General features: G+C 40.8%; 2 protein-coding genes across 3 annotated transcripts in view; one reads left to right on the top strand and one right to left on the bottom strand.

The window, feature by feature from the left end:
• Nucleotides 1-2,505: 2,505 nt before the first annotated feature.
• Nucleotides 2,506-16,510, top strand: col9a1b (collagen, type IX, alpha 1b). 2 transcript variants are annotated; one of them, XM_046401366.1, is made up of 33 exons: nt 2,506-2,598; nt 3,245-3,265; nt 3,663-3,725; nt 3,830-3,865; nt 3,969-4,031; nt 5,038-5,091; nt 5,444-5,479; nt 5,587-5,610; nt 5,710-5,763; nt 6,611-6,664; nt 6,887-6,919; nt 7,010-7,066; nt 7,166-7,219; nt 8,591-8,644; nt 8,770-8,823; nt 8,981-9,034; nt 9,122-9,175; nt 9,284-9,337; nt 9,442-9,495; nt 9,627-9,680; nt 10,329-10,373; nt 10,489-10,542; nt 10,630-10,683; nt 10,796-10,849; nt 11,547-11,618; nt 11,818-11,853; nt 11,965-12,009; nt 12,127-12,159; nt 12,273-12,419; nt 13,922-13,976; nt 14,887-15,075; nt 15,194-15,271; nt 15,513-16,510. In XM_046401366.1, exons 1-33 carry the CDS (start codon nt 2,530-2,532, stop codon nt 15,707-15,709), a joined length of 2,055 nt encoding a protein of 684 aa, XP_046257322.1. In that variant the 5' UTR covers nt 2,506-2,529; the 3' UTR covers nt 15,710-16,510. The 2 variants fall into 2 exon arrangements, with proteins under 2 accessions (XP_046257322.1, XP_046257323.1); XM_046401367.1 differs by lacking the exons at nt 2,506-2,598; nt 3,245-3,265 and adding an exon at nt 2,934-3,193.
• Nucleotides 16,511-16,972: 462 nt separating this feature from the next.
• LOC124065712 (collagen alpha-1(XIX) chain) overlaps nt 16,973-20,355 on the bottom strand; it is a 95,575-nt gene continuing 92,192 nt past the window's right edge. Inside the window, exon 54 of the mRNA XM_046401362.1 lies at nt 16,973-20,312. Within this exon, the coding sequence (XP_046257318.1) occupies nt 20,212-20,312 (101 nt within the window). The 3' untranslated portion in view covers nt 16,973-20,211. The remainder of the gene's footprint in view (nt 20,313-20,355) is intronic.

Below are 20,355 nucleotides of genomic sequence, written 5' to 3'. Positions count from 1 at the left end.
GCGACAAAGAACTGGGGAAAGGAATTCAAACTTGATGAAGACCTTAAACTTCCTGTCCAGAAATGTGTTAAACATGAAAATCTAGAGCTTAAGTGTTAAAGAGGAAACCACAAACAGTCAGAGATAGCCTAATATTTATTCAAGGCAGTGGTGCAGCTTTCCAAACACTGAGCTTTTATTCCCCACAAAACACACACACACACACACATACACACACACAAAAACAAACACACACTTTGACTGCTAACGGGCTTCTCTGTGTTTCCATCTTGCAGCTGTGAGATTTTCATCTCAAGTTGGCATTCACTTGGAACAGCAGTCCATGTGCCCTCAGATGAGCGTCGGGGAGGATTATTTCCCAGGTGGATTCACACATACTAAACACAGTTTGCTTTTTGATTCACTTGATAGTTACCCTGCCCATACAAGAAAAGTGCTACAGCATAATAATCCCACTAAAGACTATAAAAACTATAAAACTTACAAATGTCATGGAGATGTTATATGTTTATGAAACTGTAAACAATCCTCCCATAATACCATAGATGATACAGTCTGACACTACTCACAATTTGTCTCAGGTTGCTCCAAATAACCACTATAGTGATACTTCTTTTGTTCCTTTACCCCTCCCAGGCTTTTATATTATGTCCCAGTTCCACATTGCAGAGCTGGCAAGAAGGGGCACTGTTAAAAAGGTTACTGGGTCATCTCCTCAGCAAGTTGCTTATCAAATAGGCCCAGCATTCAACTTCAGAATCAACACGCGGTAAGCTGCACGACGTCAAAATGGAGATGTGTGAGTGAGCACTGACACCTTGTGGTTGAGCAGGTATAACACCGTTTACCCTGTCCATGGTGCTGAACATCAAAGACTGGCCCAATCTGGACCGTCACATCTTTTCTGTAGCACATCTTAAAAAGGTGCTACGCAAATGTGACATTTTATAGGACTAAATATTCGATATAAAACGAATATAGAGGTTGGTACTATTAAAATCCAGCACAAAATGCAGAATAATTGTAAATCCTTATTGGAATATCTATCCCCTAATGTCCAGTCCATCCACTCTGGTGATCAATAAAGGATTGTCTTATCTTATCTTATCTTATCTTATCTTATCTTATCTTATCTTATCTTATCTTATATTATCTATCCGGTGGATCTATGTTTCAGATCGGCTTATCCCCTGGGACTGCCGGAGGAGTTTGCGTTCGTGGCCGTGCTGCGCATGAGTGGCAGCACCGTCAATAAAAACTGGAATATCTGGCAAATGCAAGATGTCAATGGTAACGAGCAGCTGGCAGTCAGACTCAACGGGGAGTCTAAGTCTCTGGAGTTTACCTTCACATCGCTGGAAGCCGAGAAAAAGACTGTTGTTTTCAGCCCCCTGGATTTTGTTTTCAATGAGCGGTGGCACAAAGTCCTGCTTGAGGTCGGCAGGCGCTCCGTTACCCTTTTCGTGGACTGTGTGATGATCGGTTCTCAGAATACACCACTCAGAAAAGAAGTCAGTCTGGATGGCTTCACGTTGATAGGAAAGCTCAAGGACAACCCAGTGACGGCAGTTCCGGTACGCTTGTATCATGGCACTGAGTACAACGTAAAGCATACATTTCTGAATTTTTACTGAAGTTAAACTACATCCAGAGCCCACAAACGGTGCCTGGACATCCCAGCAGATCGTCATCTCGGGAATGATATGATGAAGTGATAGAGCTTTTGCGAATGTGGCATATTTTATTAATTATCGATGTTTTGAAATTTTTATTCCATTTGTATTGTTTTATTGCCAGTCCCCAAACTTTCTCATCTAGTACATTTCACACGTTATTACAACAGTGATGCTGACACTGTGGAAGACAAAAATGTGAAATGAATATGCAGAGGAGTTTTCTGTTTTCTTCGGTCGTCTTTGACATGCAAAAGTTTGGGAATGCCTGTGTTTTCTCACCCTCCTGTTTGATTTGTCTGCCACGGTGGTCTGTAGTTTAAGCCTGCTGTCTCTCCATTCAGGCTTTACCGACAAATATGTGGAATTTGTTGCAGGTTCTGGTGAAGAATACGAGCGGTGCACAGGCTAAAACATCCCTGCAGCTCAGATGGTGGATGGTTTCCAAAGATTCATGCGCCTTTGTTGTGCACAATTACGCATAAAAACACATCCTAAAATAAATTCATATCTAACATATTTTACCATATTCTGACTTCTGCATACGCGCTTAAATCCCACAGCAAATCTTCGATAATGAGTTTCACACTGTGACTAATTTATTGTGCAAACATATCCTGTTCTCAGCTTTTTTTTTTCTTCGTATGCTGCAGATAATCCAGACTTGGGGCTTTAATTGTTAATGGAAACAGCCTCTTGATCTTGGAAAGCAGTGACGATACAGGGCCGTGAAGCTTTAACATAGTCTACAACTTGCTCCAGGATTAGGGCGCGACACTGTGCATCTGTTATGGTGATCATACTATGCTAATTTATTATTTCCTTTCAATTATTTGTCAAGTTTGAACTCCAGTCAATGGTGATTCACTGCGACGTGACGCGAGCCCGGACGGAAGCTTGTTATGACCTCCCAGCCAGGACATCGGTAAGGAGAATTAAAATAACACCATGGAGAACAATCTGTGTAGTATGAAGTGGCAGATCATTAATTTAACCACAGTTGGAAATTTGCTGGGTAAGTCTAGATTGATGTTAAAGGGGAAGTAAAATTCAGCAGCCTGAAAAAGCACGACTGACCAAATTAAGCTTAAATTTGTCACGCAAAAAAATAAATAAATAAATAAATTAAAAAACAAAACAGAGCAATTGATTGAATAAAATCATTTTGGGTCATTGCAGAGGTTAAATAACCCGCTGACCCTGCCTATTGGTGGTGTCTGCGCCTTGGCCCCTCCCCGCGGTGCCCCCCCTCCATAAACCCTCCAATCCCTTCCTGTAACCAGGCGTCGTATGAATAAACATAAGCCCCTGATGGCGATGGGATCTCGGAAGGTCTAGATAGCTGAAGCGGATTCAGTTGGGTTGTTTTGTCGGGGGCTCCTTCAACCCAACAAACCCCAGAGAAAGGACTTATAACTTTTACCTTTCCTGTCCACGGGGAGATCATGGTTCGGGCCCCCAGCGTTAGAGGGCCACTTCTGGTTCTGCTCCTGCAGCTTGTCCTTATCTGCTCCGCTCAAGTAAGACTAACTGTGTTTCTCTGTCTCTGGTCTCTCTATTTGTCTCTATAGCCTGATGTGACTGAGGTGCAGGTGAGTGTTTTCCCTTTCCCATGCTCAACTACCAGTTGTTGCGAGATGGTGAGACGGTTTCATCTAGTCGGCTAAATTTATTGGACATCTGTCAGGGGAAAACGTCAGTGTTGCGACGTTTGTTTGGAGTTTCCCTTTTTTCTTTTTCTTTTATTTTTTTTATTTCTGCAACGTTCTGTCTAATGCTGATGAATTCTGCATTCAGAAATGAGCTTTGTAGGTTGTAAGCTATTTAAATCAATGTATCAGCTTTTTCTAGCAACATATAATAAGTCAGTGCACCTGTTCTCAGTTTTTCACATTGCCTGTACGGGGGATGTCATTCTTTAAAAAAAGGGTTGTTTTCAGAAATTCGAGCGGATACAATTTCTGATCACATTATTATTCTTTTACTCAGAGGAACCAAGGACCTGCTGGCCCTCCTGGACCTGCAGGTGTCCCAGGAATTGATGGTGTTGCTGTGAGTGCTCTCAGCTCTGTAACATTGTCAACATAATGTGCCAAACACTTTGCAAGCAGTTCACTATTTGCTCTTCTTAAACCACTGAATCTCTTTTGTTTCAGGGGGAAAGGGGAGTAGATGGCGAGGACGGTCTTCCTGTAACTATAACATTTCATAAAAGAGTAAAATGATGTATCACACTGCTTTCCATTGTAGAGCCTTTTGCTGAAATATGTGTGTATGTGGAACCATTGTTGTTAGGGGCCTGACGGAGATGCAGGTAAACCCGGCTCTTCAGGACTACCTGGGATTCCTGGAAATGATGTGAGTACTCTGTGTTTTATATTTTAAATGTTTGGTGTTTGCTGCTTTAGTCAGGTCAACATGTAACCCCCAAGCCTGCAAGGGGGTGGAACCACAAAGTGCGATCCTCCCATCGTATATGTTCACAGTTAATTAATGTTGTAGAGCGGCCAATGAAATTTCAGATTTAGCAGGGGATGTCGAGGATATGTGTGCAAAAATGTGAGGAATTTATTAAACAGGATGAACAAATCCAAATTTCCTTTGGGACGAGGCAAACCCGGGCCAGAGTGTAATTGACTTTGTCCCATTCAGAGTTGAAAAGAGGGTTAGGAAAACATCCATCCATAATGCTGGTGCTGATGATAGACTGAGCAAAAGAGAGGCTGTAGGTGGATTTAGTTCAACACTCACTCAGTTGTGTCAACATAGAATCTTATATAAATGTACATATTTTATGCATTATGAGTAATTAGGCGTCACCTCAATACATCCACCAGGATTCTGAAAACAATAGCAGCTTTGTTGGCTGGCCGCTGTTGGCATCTCCTGTTGAGAATCCTCAAAACAGTGTGGAATGATTTCTTTCAGCGCGCCTGTTTGAAATGAGCCAGAGGAATGTTGCTCTCTGCTTGGTTTGCAGTGTGAGACTTTTGCCCTTTGCCCTGGCGCTGACTTTTTCTGTGTGTCTGCTAAGGTGAACACACTCTCGTGGACGTCATGACGTGTTCAGAAACTGAGCCTCAATCTCAAAGTGACTTGCGCTGCAGTGCAGTTTAGACTGGAACAGTTTAGAGGAGGGGGTCATAGTAAAGTTAGTCTCACTTATGAATACCTAAGACTCCTCCCGTGGGAAAATGATTGTGTTATGACGATGTAACTTAGGGGAGCAGAAGTGCTGCCTGCTGAGGTAGTGGGTACATTTAACTTGCACTTTTTTCAAATAAAAGGTGAAAACATATTGACATTGAAGAGCTCCAAGGTTTGTTGTGATGTGTTAGTTAAGCATGATGTCTCTTCTCTGCAGGGTTTGACCGGCCCTATTGGAGATCCAGGGCCTGATGGTCCCCCGGGACAGAAAGTGAGTGACTAATGAGCCTTTGCTTTTCCCACTTCAGAGACTGTGAAATGGTGCCAAGCTGCTGTCCGGTCTTTTGGCATGGCAGCGAGAGCCACAGTGCATAAACCAATTCTTCATGACAAATGAGACTTAATCCTGCAAGTCTTCTGTGTAATCTCTGTGGGGAATGAAGCCCCAACATCGGTCTTCATTAGGCTAAGCATTGCTGGGTCAAGTGTGTGCTTCTCAGTCATGTGATGAGCTGGAGGAATGTTAACTCAGGTCGTCTGCAGGCTAAAACAGCTCAATTGTACCTGAGCACAGTGTTTCAGTTTTTGCACATGTATCTAATGTATTTACCCTTGTTCTTTAGGGTGAACCCGGAAAACCTGGACCTCGTGGAGCAGCTGTGAGTAGTGTTTCCTCTCTGTCAGTCCAAGGTTCAGATGGAAGGTGACTGTGTTTCACCCAACTCTCTATTTCACTCTGAGTCATGCTGTATATGTTTCTCTTTAGGGCGTTGGGCCAGATGGACCCCCTGTAAGTAGTTTGTTCATTCTGCACAATCAATACTTCAGTTTATATTAAAGTTTGGTAAAATGCATTGATACTGAATACCTGAAATGTAACCTTGAACAGGGACCACCTGGGCCTGGAGGACTTCCGGGTGAATTGGGAAAAGCTGGACCACTTGTGAGTAGAAACAAAGCAATGGACTGATATTCTGTTTTCAGTTAAGCCTACAGGCTATAAAAATACACTGCAGCATGAGAACCAAGGTGGGTGGATGCTGCCACTGGCCTGTGACAGCGCAGATGTGATAACACAAAGAAATTCAATCCCAGCTGACACATGCTGAATGTAGGTGAAGCCAATTTCACTGGATACACTGGCGTTGTTGAAACCAGTCTAGAACTCACTTCAATTATTTTCCATAATTACAAAGTCATTATTTGACTTATGTCAACACAGTGTATTTGTACTGTGCAGCACTGTATGCTGCAGTGTCATTAAACTGAAAGGTGCTGCCTCTGAGCCCTCACAAATCTCCAAAGTAAAAAAAAATAGTAACTTAAAAGTCCCCTTGAAAGATGTTTTTTTATATATATATAAAAAAGCCCCCCTGAATAATCATTTGCACGTATAACAAGTGGACTTGCAGACCTGAGACTGGCTAAGATTTGAGGCACATTTGTTTAAGAAACAAAGAAAAGGAACTGAAAGGAATCTGTTATTTGTTTGCTGAGTGTTTCTTAAAATATTGTTTGCACTTTACCACTGGGGACACTGATGCAAAACAAAATTTTATTTTGGAAAACACCAAACACTATTAAAATATTAAAGCAATGCCTTCTAGTCTGGCAGTCCTAAAATCCTCCTATAGCAAAGTGCTTCATTCATAGTAAACCAAAGAAATGCTTTGTCCATGCCGGGACTCCTACTGTAATCTTTTTTCTTTTTTTCAGGGAAGAAGCTTCAGTGTTCAGCAGTAATGTAAAGCCCAGGGCATTTCTTTGATGCATTTAATGTCTTCCCACAGGGGGCCATGGGTGTGAGAGGGCCACAGGGACCTCGCGGACCAGCAGGGCCCAGAGTAAGTGATACAGCTCCGACTGAGATCTCCCACGACTTGCAAATGATTACATTTGACTTTGTATTTCACAAGGGAAGGAGCATGATGCAGACATAAAATTAATTTGGCCTCGTTAGCGATGCCACTACCGCACACTGCTTGCTTTACAAGCCCCTTAGATCCATTGTGATGTTGATAAGTTACAGTCTTGAGGTGTTCACTTGGATTTTCTCTAAATTTCAGGGTGCAGCTGGAATGCTGGGCAGTGCCGAACTGGTAACATTTAATTTTCTGGAGGTTATGAAAGAGATTTTTTTTTTTTTACAAAAATCAGGAATATTTTATTACTTTTATTTTGTCGTTTAGTGTCCAAACTCTTGTCCACCTGGGACCCCTGGACATCCTGGCCTTCCTGGCATGAAGGTGAGTAGCAGAGTTGAGATGTTTTGTGTTGTGCTAAAATAATCAGTCAGTGTCCCAAGATCTAACGTGATCAATGAGTTGTTCTCCGTATTTTTCAAGGGCCACAAAGGTGTCAAAGGTGAAGCAGGAGAACCTGGGAAACAAGGGCACAAGGTAAAATATATTCAATTATTTAAAACCCAAAGCCTAGTCCTAGTCACATGAAGTATTATAAACATCATCAACACCAACAAAGTGAATTTATATCCACATAAACTGCATAAATAGTATTTTAAAGACATAAATTTCCCTTCACGTGCCACACCATTCGGCAAAGAACAATTATACATGACTTAAACGTGCTAAATTAATTCCCGGCGCCTCTGAGACAAGTATTATATGTGCCGCTCTATTTCAAGAGGAAGTGATGATACAAGCCTGTGTGTAATGCCTCTGACTCCTTGTAATGCACAGAGGATGATTTATTTGAAAATGATGTTCAAGCACAACTACCCTCTCCCTGTAATGCGTCTGTGCACTATATAAATGGAAATGAGCCTGAGCCTATCTCCCTTTATCACCCCGTGCCAGGATATGATTTACTGTCAGTCTGCGCTCCGTCCCCAAGAATGATTTTCTCCTTCACTGGAAGTTTCACTTGAGGGGCCTTTTTTTCCTGTTTTTCACTCGCAAATTCACAAATATAAATTTGAACTTAAGTTAACAACAATAGAATAAGTAAATGTTGCGTTGGGGTTGAATTTTGATGATATGGAGGAAGCATTTTGAAATGCAAAATAAGTATGTATTTTAAAGTTTACACCCTGGCACATGATTGTAAACAAACAAAAAAACAAATTTGTGTGACTCACTGACATACAAAAATATGCAGCGCTTCAGTTTATCTGATGAACAACAACAGTATGTACTAACAGTTTCATAAACAAAGACTGGAATAGTTTTTGGGTCCTTTTTTTAATGAACCCACCAGAAATGAAAGACATTGCTTTGAATGATTCATCTGTGTGACTGACTCAGGCTTTCATCCTCCTGTTCTTGTAGAACAAAGACATCGTCTCCCATTGACTAATATGAATTCTGAATTTTCTAGTGTCAGACAGTCAAGCAGAATGAAGAATGTGTCCTCATTTCCCACTATGAGAGAAACCAGTTATTGTGTTCATTTCTGTTTCTTGAGTAAGGTTTCGTTATCAGCTATGCATTGTTTATGCCTTAACAGCCAGTTCTCTAATATACATAATTAAAAGAAGAAAGTGCCTTCTCACAGCAGAAAATCTGCACAGCCTCAGACCTGAACCACTGTCTTAATGGATATGCCTCCCAAGGTCTGCTGGAGTCAGCATATAAATTATTTGTAATTTGCAAAGCAGGAGAATGGTAATTTGTAGTTAAACGGTCTGCTTTTGCCCTCTTGAGATCCAAGAAAAAATTGAGCATTAAACACATTTCAGAATGGCTGCGTCATTTTCTAATTAATGCTGTTCATATGTTTGACTTTGTGTTCTTTCTCTTTCATTCACTCAGGGTGAGGAGGGAGATCAGGGGAGCCCAGGGGAGGTCGGATCCCAAGGACCAACGGTTAGATACTTTATTCATTAGATGATCGCATTAGAGTCTCTCAGGTTATAGTTTGCTCTTTATTGTGTTGGGTTCTCTTTTTTTCTGCTCACCGAGGCACCTGTTGGATCTGTTTGATATTTTAGGGTCCTCAGGGACTTCGTGGAGCCATGGGAATGATGGGCACAAAGGGAGAGATGGTAAGTACTTCTGGGAGTTAAGTACATGGTACTTTTCATACATGCCACATTCTTCCTATTACACTTGAACATCCAAGGTGAATTCCATTAATAGTTGTCTAAATGTTTATTCTTTAAGCAGATTAATAATACCAATATTACCATTGTTCTCTGGCAGGGAGCGCGAGGTGTTGATGGAGATCCAGGTCCCCAGGGTGTTGGAGGGGCAACTGTGAGTTTGTGCGGCAGTACAAATGCTTTTATTTTTACAGCAAACCTGGAGTGTATGAGTAACATATGATTCAATGCATTGTTTCAGGGAGATCAAGGCCAGAGAGGTGTGATGGGTGAGACTGGGCCTAAAGGTGAAATGGTTAGTCAACATCACAGACATTTTCAGGAATTAGAAAAATATATTCACTGTAATTTGTTTCTCCAAATTTAACAAGTGGGCTTAACGTACTATTGTTTTGCCATTTAGGGTATTCAAGGGCCTCGAGGAATCACAGGCCTTCCAGGTCCAAAGGGAGAGGCTGTGAGTGTCTGATCAATGATGACAAATAAACTTTTAGTGTTGACATAGATTTTCTACTAAAAAACAAAAAAATACTCATTGTAGTTTGTGTTGCTTATCACCAGGGCTTACCAGGTGTGGATGGTCGTGAGGGTATTCCCGGAATGCCGGGAGCAAAGGTAGAACCTCATTTATACTATTTTATTATAAAACTCGTAAGTTTTAATGTTACAGTTGATATAATATTAAAACTGTACTGGCTATTTTGCTGTTATGAGCGGCTTGTTTTTCACTGTCTGTTTCCCTGCAGGGAGAGATTGGGAAGCCAGGCGTTCCTGGAGAGGTTGGACTTCAGGGGCTTCCTGTGAGTATGACCTTTGACCCAAACTGTCAAGACTGACACTGATTGGATGCAACCTAAGTAACTCACCAGGAACACTTTAAAGCACCATAGATCATGCATGCTACAGTGCAGTATCTCCACATGTGTATTGGAGCTGCAAACAGCAGTCAGAAGAATGTTTTTACTTGTGAATAAAAAATATACCACAAAGCTGAATTATTTTTAAGCAAATACTTCAGAATTCCATCTCTTTGTGATAGACTATGGTGTGAGACAGTAATTACCGTAGATATAGTTTATGGTAATCGCTATCCTCCCCCTGCGCAAAGCGAGAGCAGAGTTTTTCCAGCTCTCTAATCTGTGATTAGTCTAATAAAAGGCACTAACCGGAATCAGTTGGCAAACCTGAATAATCTGTCTGTAGCAGCATTAAAAGAAGTTTTATAGGCGTAAAAGTCACCTCATGATTTAAACATCTGGAGAACTTTTATTACCTTAAGCTTATTTGGGTCAAAAGCTCAAACAAATGTGTTTTTATCCGCTAAAGCTTCTGTCTTTATTTGCTGCTGTTTCTTACAGTGAATAACACTTCCTGCTAAAAATATTTTTCCTTTGAAATTGTTCTTCACGTTCTTGTTGCATCTCTTCAAGGCGTTCTCTGTCTTTCAGGGCTTGCCTGGTTCACCTGGACAAAAAGGCTCGAGTGGCTCTAAGGTTGTTTTCTTGTTCAGTTATTGAATATTATCAGTTGTTTCTGATTTTTTTTTTTTTATTATTATCATTATTGAATTGTCAAAATCTAAGAGCTAATTTGGTTGTTTCTGTACAGGGAGATGCTGGTCAGCCAGGCTTTCCTGGAACAATGGGACCTGCTGGCAAGACAGTAAGTATAAGCAACACATGTTGAAACACTGTTGTGATTTTTGTCACCTCAAATGTGTCATCGTAACATTTCACTGTCACGCCACAGGGTGAGCGTGGAGAACAGGGAGAGGTGGGACCTGTTGGGCCCATTGGAGAACCTGTGAGTATTTTGCCTGCCTCAGTTTCTATTGTCTTTGTTGTGTCCTCATGTCCAATTTAAACGTTCACTTATCATATCATGATTTATCATTTTTTCTTTTTCTTCCCTACAGGGAGATATTGGAGAGCGAGGCCCTTTGGGTTCAGTCGGCAAGCCAGGAGCCAGGGTAAGTTAAAAACACGAGTTGTAGAGCACAATTAAAATACATTTAGATTTTGATTGAAAGATTTTAATAAAAACGTAGTTTTTCCATGTCTGATCTTGTTTTGAAAATTGAGACCTTACATAGACCTTACGAGTCCGTGTACATCCAACAACAATTAATATAAAAACCTTTAGATAACATGCACACAAAGAGAAAAGCCAAACAATACATAACTTCATGCATTTTTGATACTTTGAATTAAAGAAGCTGAAAAGAAGGGCAGCCTCAAAGTGTATAGTCCTTGCCGTTGTTTCGCTGGAGTATCTCAGAGAATAGACTGAGGCTGGATCTCATGAGAGCTCTATTTTCACAGTAAGGGGAGACCTGTAAGCTGCAGGCTGAATGAGCTCTCTGTTCTCCTGGCATTCCTCAGACAGTTGGTCAATGATCAAAGAGGGAATGGCACACACAAACATGCTCCAGAGAATAAGGAACAAATGCTAAGCTGTGGTAAAAGTTCGTTATGAGCGCATTGTGTGTAGTGCACACACACACAGCATATCTAAGTTATTGACTGTAACTACTCACATTTGAGCAATTTCAGCAGCGTTAAGAGGTTTTGTGTCCAATGAGATGGTTTACAAATAAAGAACAAAGTGCACTATTTTGTCTTTTACTTCATATAGCTCAACTCATCCAATGTGCATGTTTACTCTAGGGACCCAAAGGTGACCCCGGCCTCCCTGGTCTCCCTGGTCCACCTGGCCTGCCTGGGGTGAAAGGAGAGAGGGTAAGAAAACACTACAGTCCCCTTCAGAGACCCTCTCAGGTTCAGAACTGTTGTCTTAAACAGCCAGAAAGGGATTAATGCACAACAGCAAACAGCTGATCAGCTCCCTCTAGTGTTGGCAGATGAAACATTCTGAACTTCTGGATTGTGCAAGCTGCAACACTCTGCAGTGATCACGCATTTGTTTTGCTTATCACAGGGAGACCGTGGAGAAGCAGGACCCAAAGGAGATCAGGTATAAAATCCTGATACTGAATTTTAATTCTTTCTCAGTAGTAATGCTGCATTGAAATAACAAGTGATTTGTTTTATATAAATAAATCATTTACAGACTGTGTTTTCATAGGGAGCACAAGGTGATGAGGGCAACCCTGGAGACAAAGGGGATGTTGTAAGTTGTTACACCAACACTAACACTATTAATTTAACTAGTCAACCCCTTTGTTCACAATCTGACCAAGAGTACAACTGTCTTTGTTTCCATCCTATGTTTATTATGGTATCATAGGGTGAGTCAGGAGAATCTGGACCTAAAGGAGAGGTGAGTTAAAACACATGACTTTAAACTCATATCTCAGTCTATTCCTGCGGTTTCAAACTACTGAGAAAGTCCTGCAATCTTACGTCGTGTCTGGTACCTCTTTTTCTGTTAAGGTTGGTAACCCCGGCGAGCCTGGCAAAAGAGGTCCAGAGGGAAGTCGAGGTCAGCCTGGCATTGAGGGGCCACCCGGAACACCTGGACCACGGGGCATGCAGGGGAACAGGGGTCCACCTGGAGTCAGAGGGACTCAGGGTCCGGCGGTAGGTCCAACGAAAAACATTTGAAGGAAAACCTTTTGAGAAAGTGTGAGGATACCTGTGTTACCTGTGCACCATTATGACAGAGTGTGAAAGAAACAAGCCAAGAGTATTTAACTAGGAAGCCTCACAGTTTTGATTCATGTAAGACTTGCAGGGGAGAGACAAAAAAAAAAGAAGTTGATACAAATTTTTCAGTTGTGCTTTCTAATATATAACTTTTGTTTACAGTCTATATAGTTGGTGCAAGACAGTGTGGTTGGGGGATTATATTAAGATTAAAGATCTTAAGATTAAAGTGACGTATTTTGTCATTGGAGGGAACTCACTCCAACAAAATTTGTTCTCTGCATTTGACCCACCCAAGTGACGTGCACACACACACAGCAAACCCGGGGCAGTGGGCGACCGCGTGCAGCGCCCGGGGAGCAGTGGGGGTTAGGTACCGTGCTCAAGGGTACCTCAGCCATGGACACCGGTATGGGGAATCGAACCAGCGATCCACCGGTTACGGGTCCGACACGCTAACCGCTGATCCACAACTGCCCCCTTATTATTTTTGTTCATGCTTAAAGTCACCAAAATGGAAACTAGTTCCCCCTGAAAGAAAAAAAAAATCCTTATGTACCATAGACAGTTTACCAACAAACCTTCAGTGTCTTGTGTTTTCACGTTGAAATTCTTAGTGCATTGAATTCCATGTGTTGATAGCAGGAACCTCAGGGTAACAAGAAAACCATGTTTGTGTTTTATATCACCTGTTTTTTTTTTTTTAAATCAAACCTCTGTGTGTCATTTACTGGTCTCACTTCAGATAAACAAACTTCAGACAGATAAATTCCCAGCTTCACTCCTTATCAACCACACTGTCATCTAATACTTTTTTTCACAAAACTTCTTACCAGTTTGGGTCAATTCTGGTGAGGATATAGGAGTACTAATTTTATTCCTTAAAGTGTACAGAACTTATTTTGAAAAATTATGTCCTTCTGGACTGAATACTTCTCCCTGTACACTTTCATCTTTTTTTTTAATCTTTCATCTTTTTCTATTTTGATGTCCTTATAATTTTAACTTGTGCAAATAAACCAAAATATTGTGCAGCAGCAGGGAATACATCAAACTGCATATGCAAGATGCTGTTGGGATGTTGTTTTGCTGGGAATTCAATGTTTTCAGCCACCAAAAGTTCACCTGCACCCTGACATCCCTGCAGAGGAGAACTTTTGCATATCGAGGCTGGTGATATCTCAAGTCAAATTGTTGTCTTGCTTTAAGGGGAAGTTCTTGCACCTCTGAAATGTCAATGGCACTTTTAGTACAGGTTTTATGAGCCCAAGAATGGTTGGAATTTTTCTCAAACAAACAAAAGAAAGCGTCTTTCAAGTGTTGTGAAAGCAATCCAGTAAAATATGAGAAGCTCTCTTTTCATTTGATAACAGCACTGTGGCAAAAATGTTTTCGACACTGTAAAGAAATCTATTAAGCCATCTTTTTCCTTCCAGGGTAAAGAGCCAAGTGATCAGCACATTAAACAAGTTTGCATGAGAGTCATGCAAGGTAAGAACTAATCGGCCTTTGACCCGTTTTATCATTCCCTTGTGACTCATTTCATAACTTTAATCTTTCCCAGAATGCCTCATTACACTAGCACACACAGAGCCGCTTCTGCGTTGTCTCATTGATCTGGGCGGTTGCTGTATACTCTGAAGTTTAAAAAAGGGAAGGTCTCATAGCCCAAACGTGAAATAAGCTTCAGCCTTTGTTTATTTGATGGATGAAAGATTCTTTCTCCGAGCTTTAGAAATATCTCACTGAAGTCACAACCTCTGTTCTCTTCATTCTGTTGCTTTAACGTCTTCGCAACTCATCTCCTACACTCATGATTTTTTTATACCCGATGTGCTGAAAAATTAATTTCACCTCCAGCAGACCTGCACTCCTCTGCTCCAAGCAAAGAGTCTGCCTGGAAAGGAAATCTTAAAAAAGAGCAGTCAAGCAGCGGCTGCATGAATTTTCATCAGGAGACAGAAAACTGGAATCTTTAGTGCAAAATACCATGCAACAAGGAGCCACCGGAGATTAATATTGGATCCTTTACAACACGAACATAAATTTTCCTGTTGCTGATTGCCTGAAATAAAGAGTATTATCTCCTTTCTGCTCAATTTACTGAGGTTCCATGGAAAAAGGCTGAAAAACAGGAGAAGCTCGAGGGATATCGTGACCACAGTTTCACCTCACTTTGCTTCATTCTGAACTCAAGTACAAGAGCTGTTGGACCATACCCTCAATGAGAGTTGCTTTGGGCTTTCAGAAATAGGTCTTTTTATGCGACGACATGATTTATTACAAAGTCTTACATCCTAAAAGTTCCCTTGATAACTACAACTGTTTGGAAACATTCAGTGTCTTGGTCCCAGTTTTGCATCTGATGGTTCATCATTGTCTTTCTGTTGTGCTCCAACAGAGCAGCTTGCCCAGTTAGCTGCTAGTTTAAGGAGGCCAGAGTCTGGTGTAGCTGGTTTACCTGGAAGACCTGGACCTCCAGGGCCTCCCGGGACTCCAGGAGACAATGGCTTCCCTGGGCAGGCTGGAGCTAGAGGCCTGCCAGGACTCAAAGGGCCACCAGGAACTATGGGACTGAAAGGACCCAAAGGTAATGAATGTGTTGGCAGGTGATGTGGTGGGTGATGTGACAGTATTACACATCAAATACAAAACATTTGTCTTGATTTGTGGTACACATATGTCCTCATCACTTAATTCTGTTGCAGGTGAAATGGGAGACAGAGGCTCCAGAGGGCCCACTGTACGAGGACCTAAAGGTCAGCCAGGACCTCCTGGACTTCCTGGTGAGTCAGTTTTTCCTTTTGTATCTTGTATCTTAAGTTAACTACACATTTTTCAAGTCTGTCTTAAATTAGTATTCAATATTCAGCTTGTTTCTATTTTTTGAAGGCCAGTGTGAAAGACTAATTATAATAACCATATTCTCTTAAAGTGCATGTGACAATTGTAGACTTGAAAAAATGTGCACCTTTCCTTAAAATGTTGCAACTAGCATCCTAAAATAAGTTTTGTTTCTGGTCACAGGTGAGCCAGGCAAACCTGGCTACGGTAAGGATGGTCAGGACGGGCAGAGGGGGCCTCCTGGCCTTCCCGGACAGTCCGGTGTACCTGGGCCTCCCGGTCCCGCCGGTCCTAATGGTTACTGCGACCCGTCGGCCTGTAACCTCCAGGCAGGGGCCGCCCACCAGTCTCTGGATGTGAAGGGACCTGCAGGGAACTGAGAGCCACTCTGGCAGAGACAGATAAACTGTTGGATTAGCTCCTGTGAGCACACAACATTTTTCACACCGTTTTCCAAGAGGCTGCGGCTGGTGAGGTGCCTTCGATCCATTAACCTCTAGTGTAGTGAACATGTTTCGTGCCGGCCACATGTCCATCAGAAGGAATCAGCCCCTTCAAGTCGTAAAGAAACACAAAACATTTTATGTGCTGCAAAAATTGACCTTGTTCTGGTGTGTTTTTCTACCCTGGACATGTTTTGATAATTGTGTGTTCTCACATTTTGGAGACAATATGATAATGAGTGGAATGTTTCTTGGTCCCACTCTTCTTGTACCTCTGCCTGTATTTTCATCTTGGTTTTCTCCAATTACACTGTTTTGTGAAATGAAAGTTCCTCCACTTTCCTCACAGTACATCTCATATAATCACCCACAATAAATCAGGATCAGGATCTTTTTTTTTTGTCCAAGTACCAACTACTCTTTTTCAACCTGCCACTTCAAAATAAAATGGAGAAAGGATGAAAATATCATCAAGTCACACTGACTTCATTTTAGGTTGTAAATCTGTAAAAAAAAAAAAATGTTGAGTTGTGGTTAATTATATTTCCTACGAAAAACAGCCTGATGTGGGATTTTTTTTCGCATTGTACAGAATGACAACAGGGTGCAGTCATGCATGTGTGAAAATATAGTTTAGGCATGAGGGATGAGACCCTCATTAATGTTACAAATAAAGAAAATAACACATGCAGCGTTTAATTTATTCTGTATACCGATATCCTTCTGTGATAATATTAATATTTTATGACATTTTATGCAAATCGATGTTCCCAATTGTTTTATCAAAACTTGTTCACCGCATATAAAAACAAATGTTGACAAAAACAGTCTCACCTCATGGTTCATTTAGTAGCTGTTCTGCACCTTTCGACCACATTAAATGATCTTTATCGCCCGATGGATTCTGCCCACTTGTAGATGCTCCAATTTCTAATTTAATCTTTTCTGAGCACTTTAACGATTTCTTTTCATGACAACTGATTAAATCTGCTGATGAAGATTATGTGACAGGATTGAAAGCTCCAGAACAGCTGCTTAACTAGACTTCAAGGTGAGATTGTGTTTCTTTGAAAATAGGTTTTATAACAAATCTTGTTGTATTTGCCATAGACCACACAGAAGCATATCATAAAATAAAGATCCAGGTCGTGTTGGTCTTTAAAAATACAACACAAGAACACAAGAAATAAAGCACTGAATAACATTTATTGCACACGTGTAAGGCAGGTGCCATAAATCAGTGTAGGTAAAAGATGCTGCGAAGAAAAGTGTAAAATAGAACCTCTGAAACCTGGTAACCACATATGCACGGAATCATCCTCCACAACAGGGACATCTGAAGGTGACACTGATGTCAGCATCCTGGACTGCAGCATATCTGCTTTTACATACACAAATTTCCTTTTTTTTTCGGCAAAAGGCAACAGTTAGTGTTGGTACATGTATATAATTTTTTGCAAAATAGCTAATCATGTAGACATGTGGTAAACCAAGACTGAGGTAGATATTCAACAGAACAAAGGCTCAGAAACACACACTGAAGTCACTCAGCATGAGGAGGAGGAGGAGCAAAGAGGAGTTACAGTGAGAGCAGCGGGCAGACATTTTTAATCTGAGGGGGGACCACGCTGAGAGGCAGATCCAAATTCCTCCCTCATTATAAGCTTATTGACAAGATTAGACCATATGTGGCAACAGGATCAACTTCGTAATTGCTGTAAAAAATAATGAAATATATGGACGTCTAAAAGTGATGTTCTTGCTTTGAATTGTCTGTACTTAGACATATAACAGCATTTCATCTGAAAAATGCTTCAAACCACAACACCTCAAACACCTTTGCTTTCATCTGACATTTTCCACTTAGAATAAATGGATTTTAACTTGGAGCGGCGTAAAACGGCTGGCAGTGAAATTGCTAGAGAAGTGGGCTGTGACATCAGCAGCCATTTTGTGTCCTCTCTAGTTATCATACTGTTCAGCTAAATTGAAGTCACATACCGGCGCACATTAATATCAGTTCAAGCTAAATTCAATAAAAGCAGTGAGTTGCTCACATCAGTGCACCAAAAAAGTTCAGATCACATTAGTTTGCTGACGCTGTTTGAATTTGGTCAAGGTCGGCGTCGTTGTCTCTGAGGGGAACCTATTACACAGAATATGAAAATTAGTGCGGTGACAGGACAGAAGCCAATATAGGGAGGGGATTTTATGTAGCCTATAACCCAAAGAATGATTGTTTTCCATTCACTTTACAAGCAGTGAGAACTTAGATAAGTGTCCAGCAGGGGGCTCTTTTGATTCACAAATGAAGTCAGTCACACACATTTGATTCAGTACCCATCTGAAATTAGACCCCCCTCACCCTGATAAAATTTAGGAAAGATAAAAACCAAACCTGCACGCTGAGAAAAATACATTAAAAAAAAATCAAAGTAGGATGTGAGATATAATTCACATGTGTAAAAGAAGCGCGATGATGTGAGACATAAAGTAAAAAAAGTGTCAAACAGATTTTACAGGATGAAATGCAGATAGAATCGATGTCACATAATTTCAGATACACCCACAGAAATTTTGAAACATTAATCACAGCAGGACACTTAAAAGTAAAATCAAAGCCTTTGAGTCAAACTCTCATTAAACCTCACTCAAACTGAAGGCTTAAGCAAAGTAAAATACACTACAACCCAATTATCTTTTTCAAACACATAAATGTTTAGGGTTTAGAGTGATTACGAAGCTCAGGTTACTTTTTAGATACGCCGACTGTGCATTTTATTAAAAAATTCATTAAATTAGTGCACTAATTTATATCTAACTTTGAATACTGGAAATCTTTTCTCTGTACCTTTGAGTGATAGTATTCTGTACGATGTGACTTTCTGAATAAGATATATTATAGGCTTATTTAGGCAAAGCTGACTCAAAGCCCTCTGAAATTAGTTGAAAACACTGAAACTTGTTACAATAAATTAAAAAAAATCAAAACTCCAGTCTTAAGACACCAACCCATCAGCCATAGACCAGTAGTGGTCAGCCAGAGAAAAACCAGTATGTAGACCATGATGCTGTTACAACGAAACAAACAAAAACAGGAAAGTTCAAGTACATTTATGAGTGTATGTTGCACCAAAAGAAAAAGCCTGACATTGTAGTGTGGTAGTCTGATTTCCCTTGTGTGGTTGAAAATCAAAAATATACAAATAAAACCAGAGGAATCATCATACACAACACTATGTAAACAATAAATGTTAATAATCATCATCATCATCACACACACACACATCTTCCTCATTTGCAGCAATGTATGACTGATAAAACAGTGAGAACCTTAATGCGTTATTACACTGACAATCTGCTTGTGTAATTATATCGTCAGGTCCCATCAGAAGCCACATCAGACAGGAACAAACAAAGTCACTCGTTCAGCTTATTTACAGATTAATGCAACAGTAAAGAAACACTCACTGAACATAAACAACTTTTAAAGTACATTCCTTTCATGATGAAAAATCTGCCCTTGATTTAAGTGTCAAACAGTATGAGCTGCATGTATTTGTACTACAAAATATGGCAAACCTCACTGATGAAGCTCAGTGCTGATGAAGAACCTACAGAAAATGGGAAGACATCTTCATCAATGACTATACGGCAGATTCTTTAAAAACATGATTATCGTGCAGAATACAAATGTGTCATGGGCGTCATTTCACAAAACCAAACTCTCAATAATCCAGAATAATATTACTGCATATCCATGTTACATTTACAGTCAACAATCTTTTAAATACATTCTTTAGAACACACTTAAAAATAAATAATTTCTCTATTAGACACATCTGCTGCACTTTGGTTGCATAAGGAGCTTAAAAAAACTGTTATTTTTTTCACACCTACACATAAAGCAAGTTCACTCATTCACCTAATCTCTCTCTCTCTCTCTCTCTCTCACACACACACACACACACACACACACGAGATGTACATTCTGCCTTTCTGCCAGCACATTGCCTTATCTGAATAAGAACAGAAGAGTGAACAGGCATGCCCATTAAGGAGGACAAACAAATAATTAAGATCCTGTTATCGGACAGGACTGAACTTGATGAAACAAAGTCATTTCATGGTCTTGAAAGACATAATGAGAGTTGACAAGGAATGCATTACATCACAGTAGGGGACGTGAAAACAGGAAATCACTTAAAAGCACACCACTTAAAAACAAACAAACAAACAAAAAAAAACATTTCTATTGCATTCAGAGCAAAGCCGCCAACAACACTTGACAAAGGAAAAAAAAAACCCTGACTGCATTAAAATGTTGTAAAGTGAACAAAGGAGGTCCGTTGTGAGTCGGATAGAGTGAGGCCGTCCCTCGTCCTGCTCTGTGGCTCGGAGCTGGACGTCTGTCCTAAAACTGGGCTGCTCCGCTGGGTTCATAGGGAGGAAGGGAGACAGTCTCTGGGGTCACATGTCCCGGGAGGTCCACGGGGCCCTGGTGAGCCAGGAGGGCCCTGAGATGAGATCCCAGGAGGACCTTGACAGAGAATTAGACATTATTAATTCCTGCAGCAGGCTTT

Source organism: Scatophagus argus, chromosome 10 (genome assembly GCF_020382885.2).
Source record: "Scatophagus argus isolate fScaArg1 chromosome 10, fScaArg1.pri, whole genome shotgun sequence".
Taxonomy (NCBI): Eukaryota; Metazoa; Chordata; class Actinopteri; family Scatophagidae; genus Scatophagus; species Scatophagus argus.
This window is presented reverse-complemented; position numbering and strand designations above follow the sequence as displayed.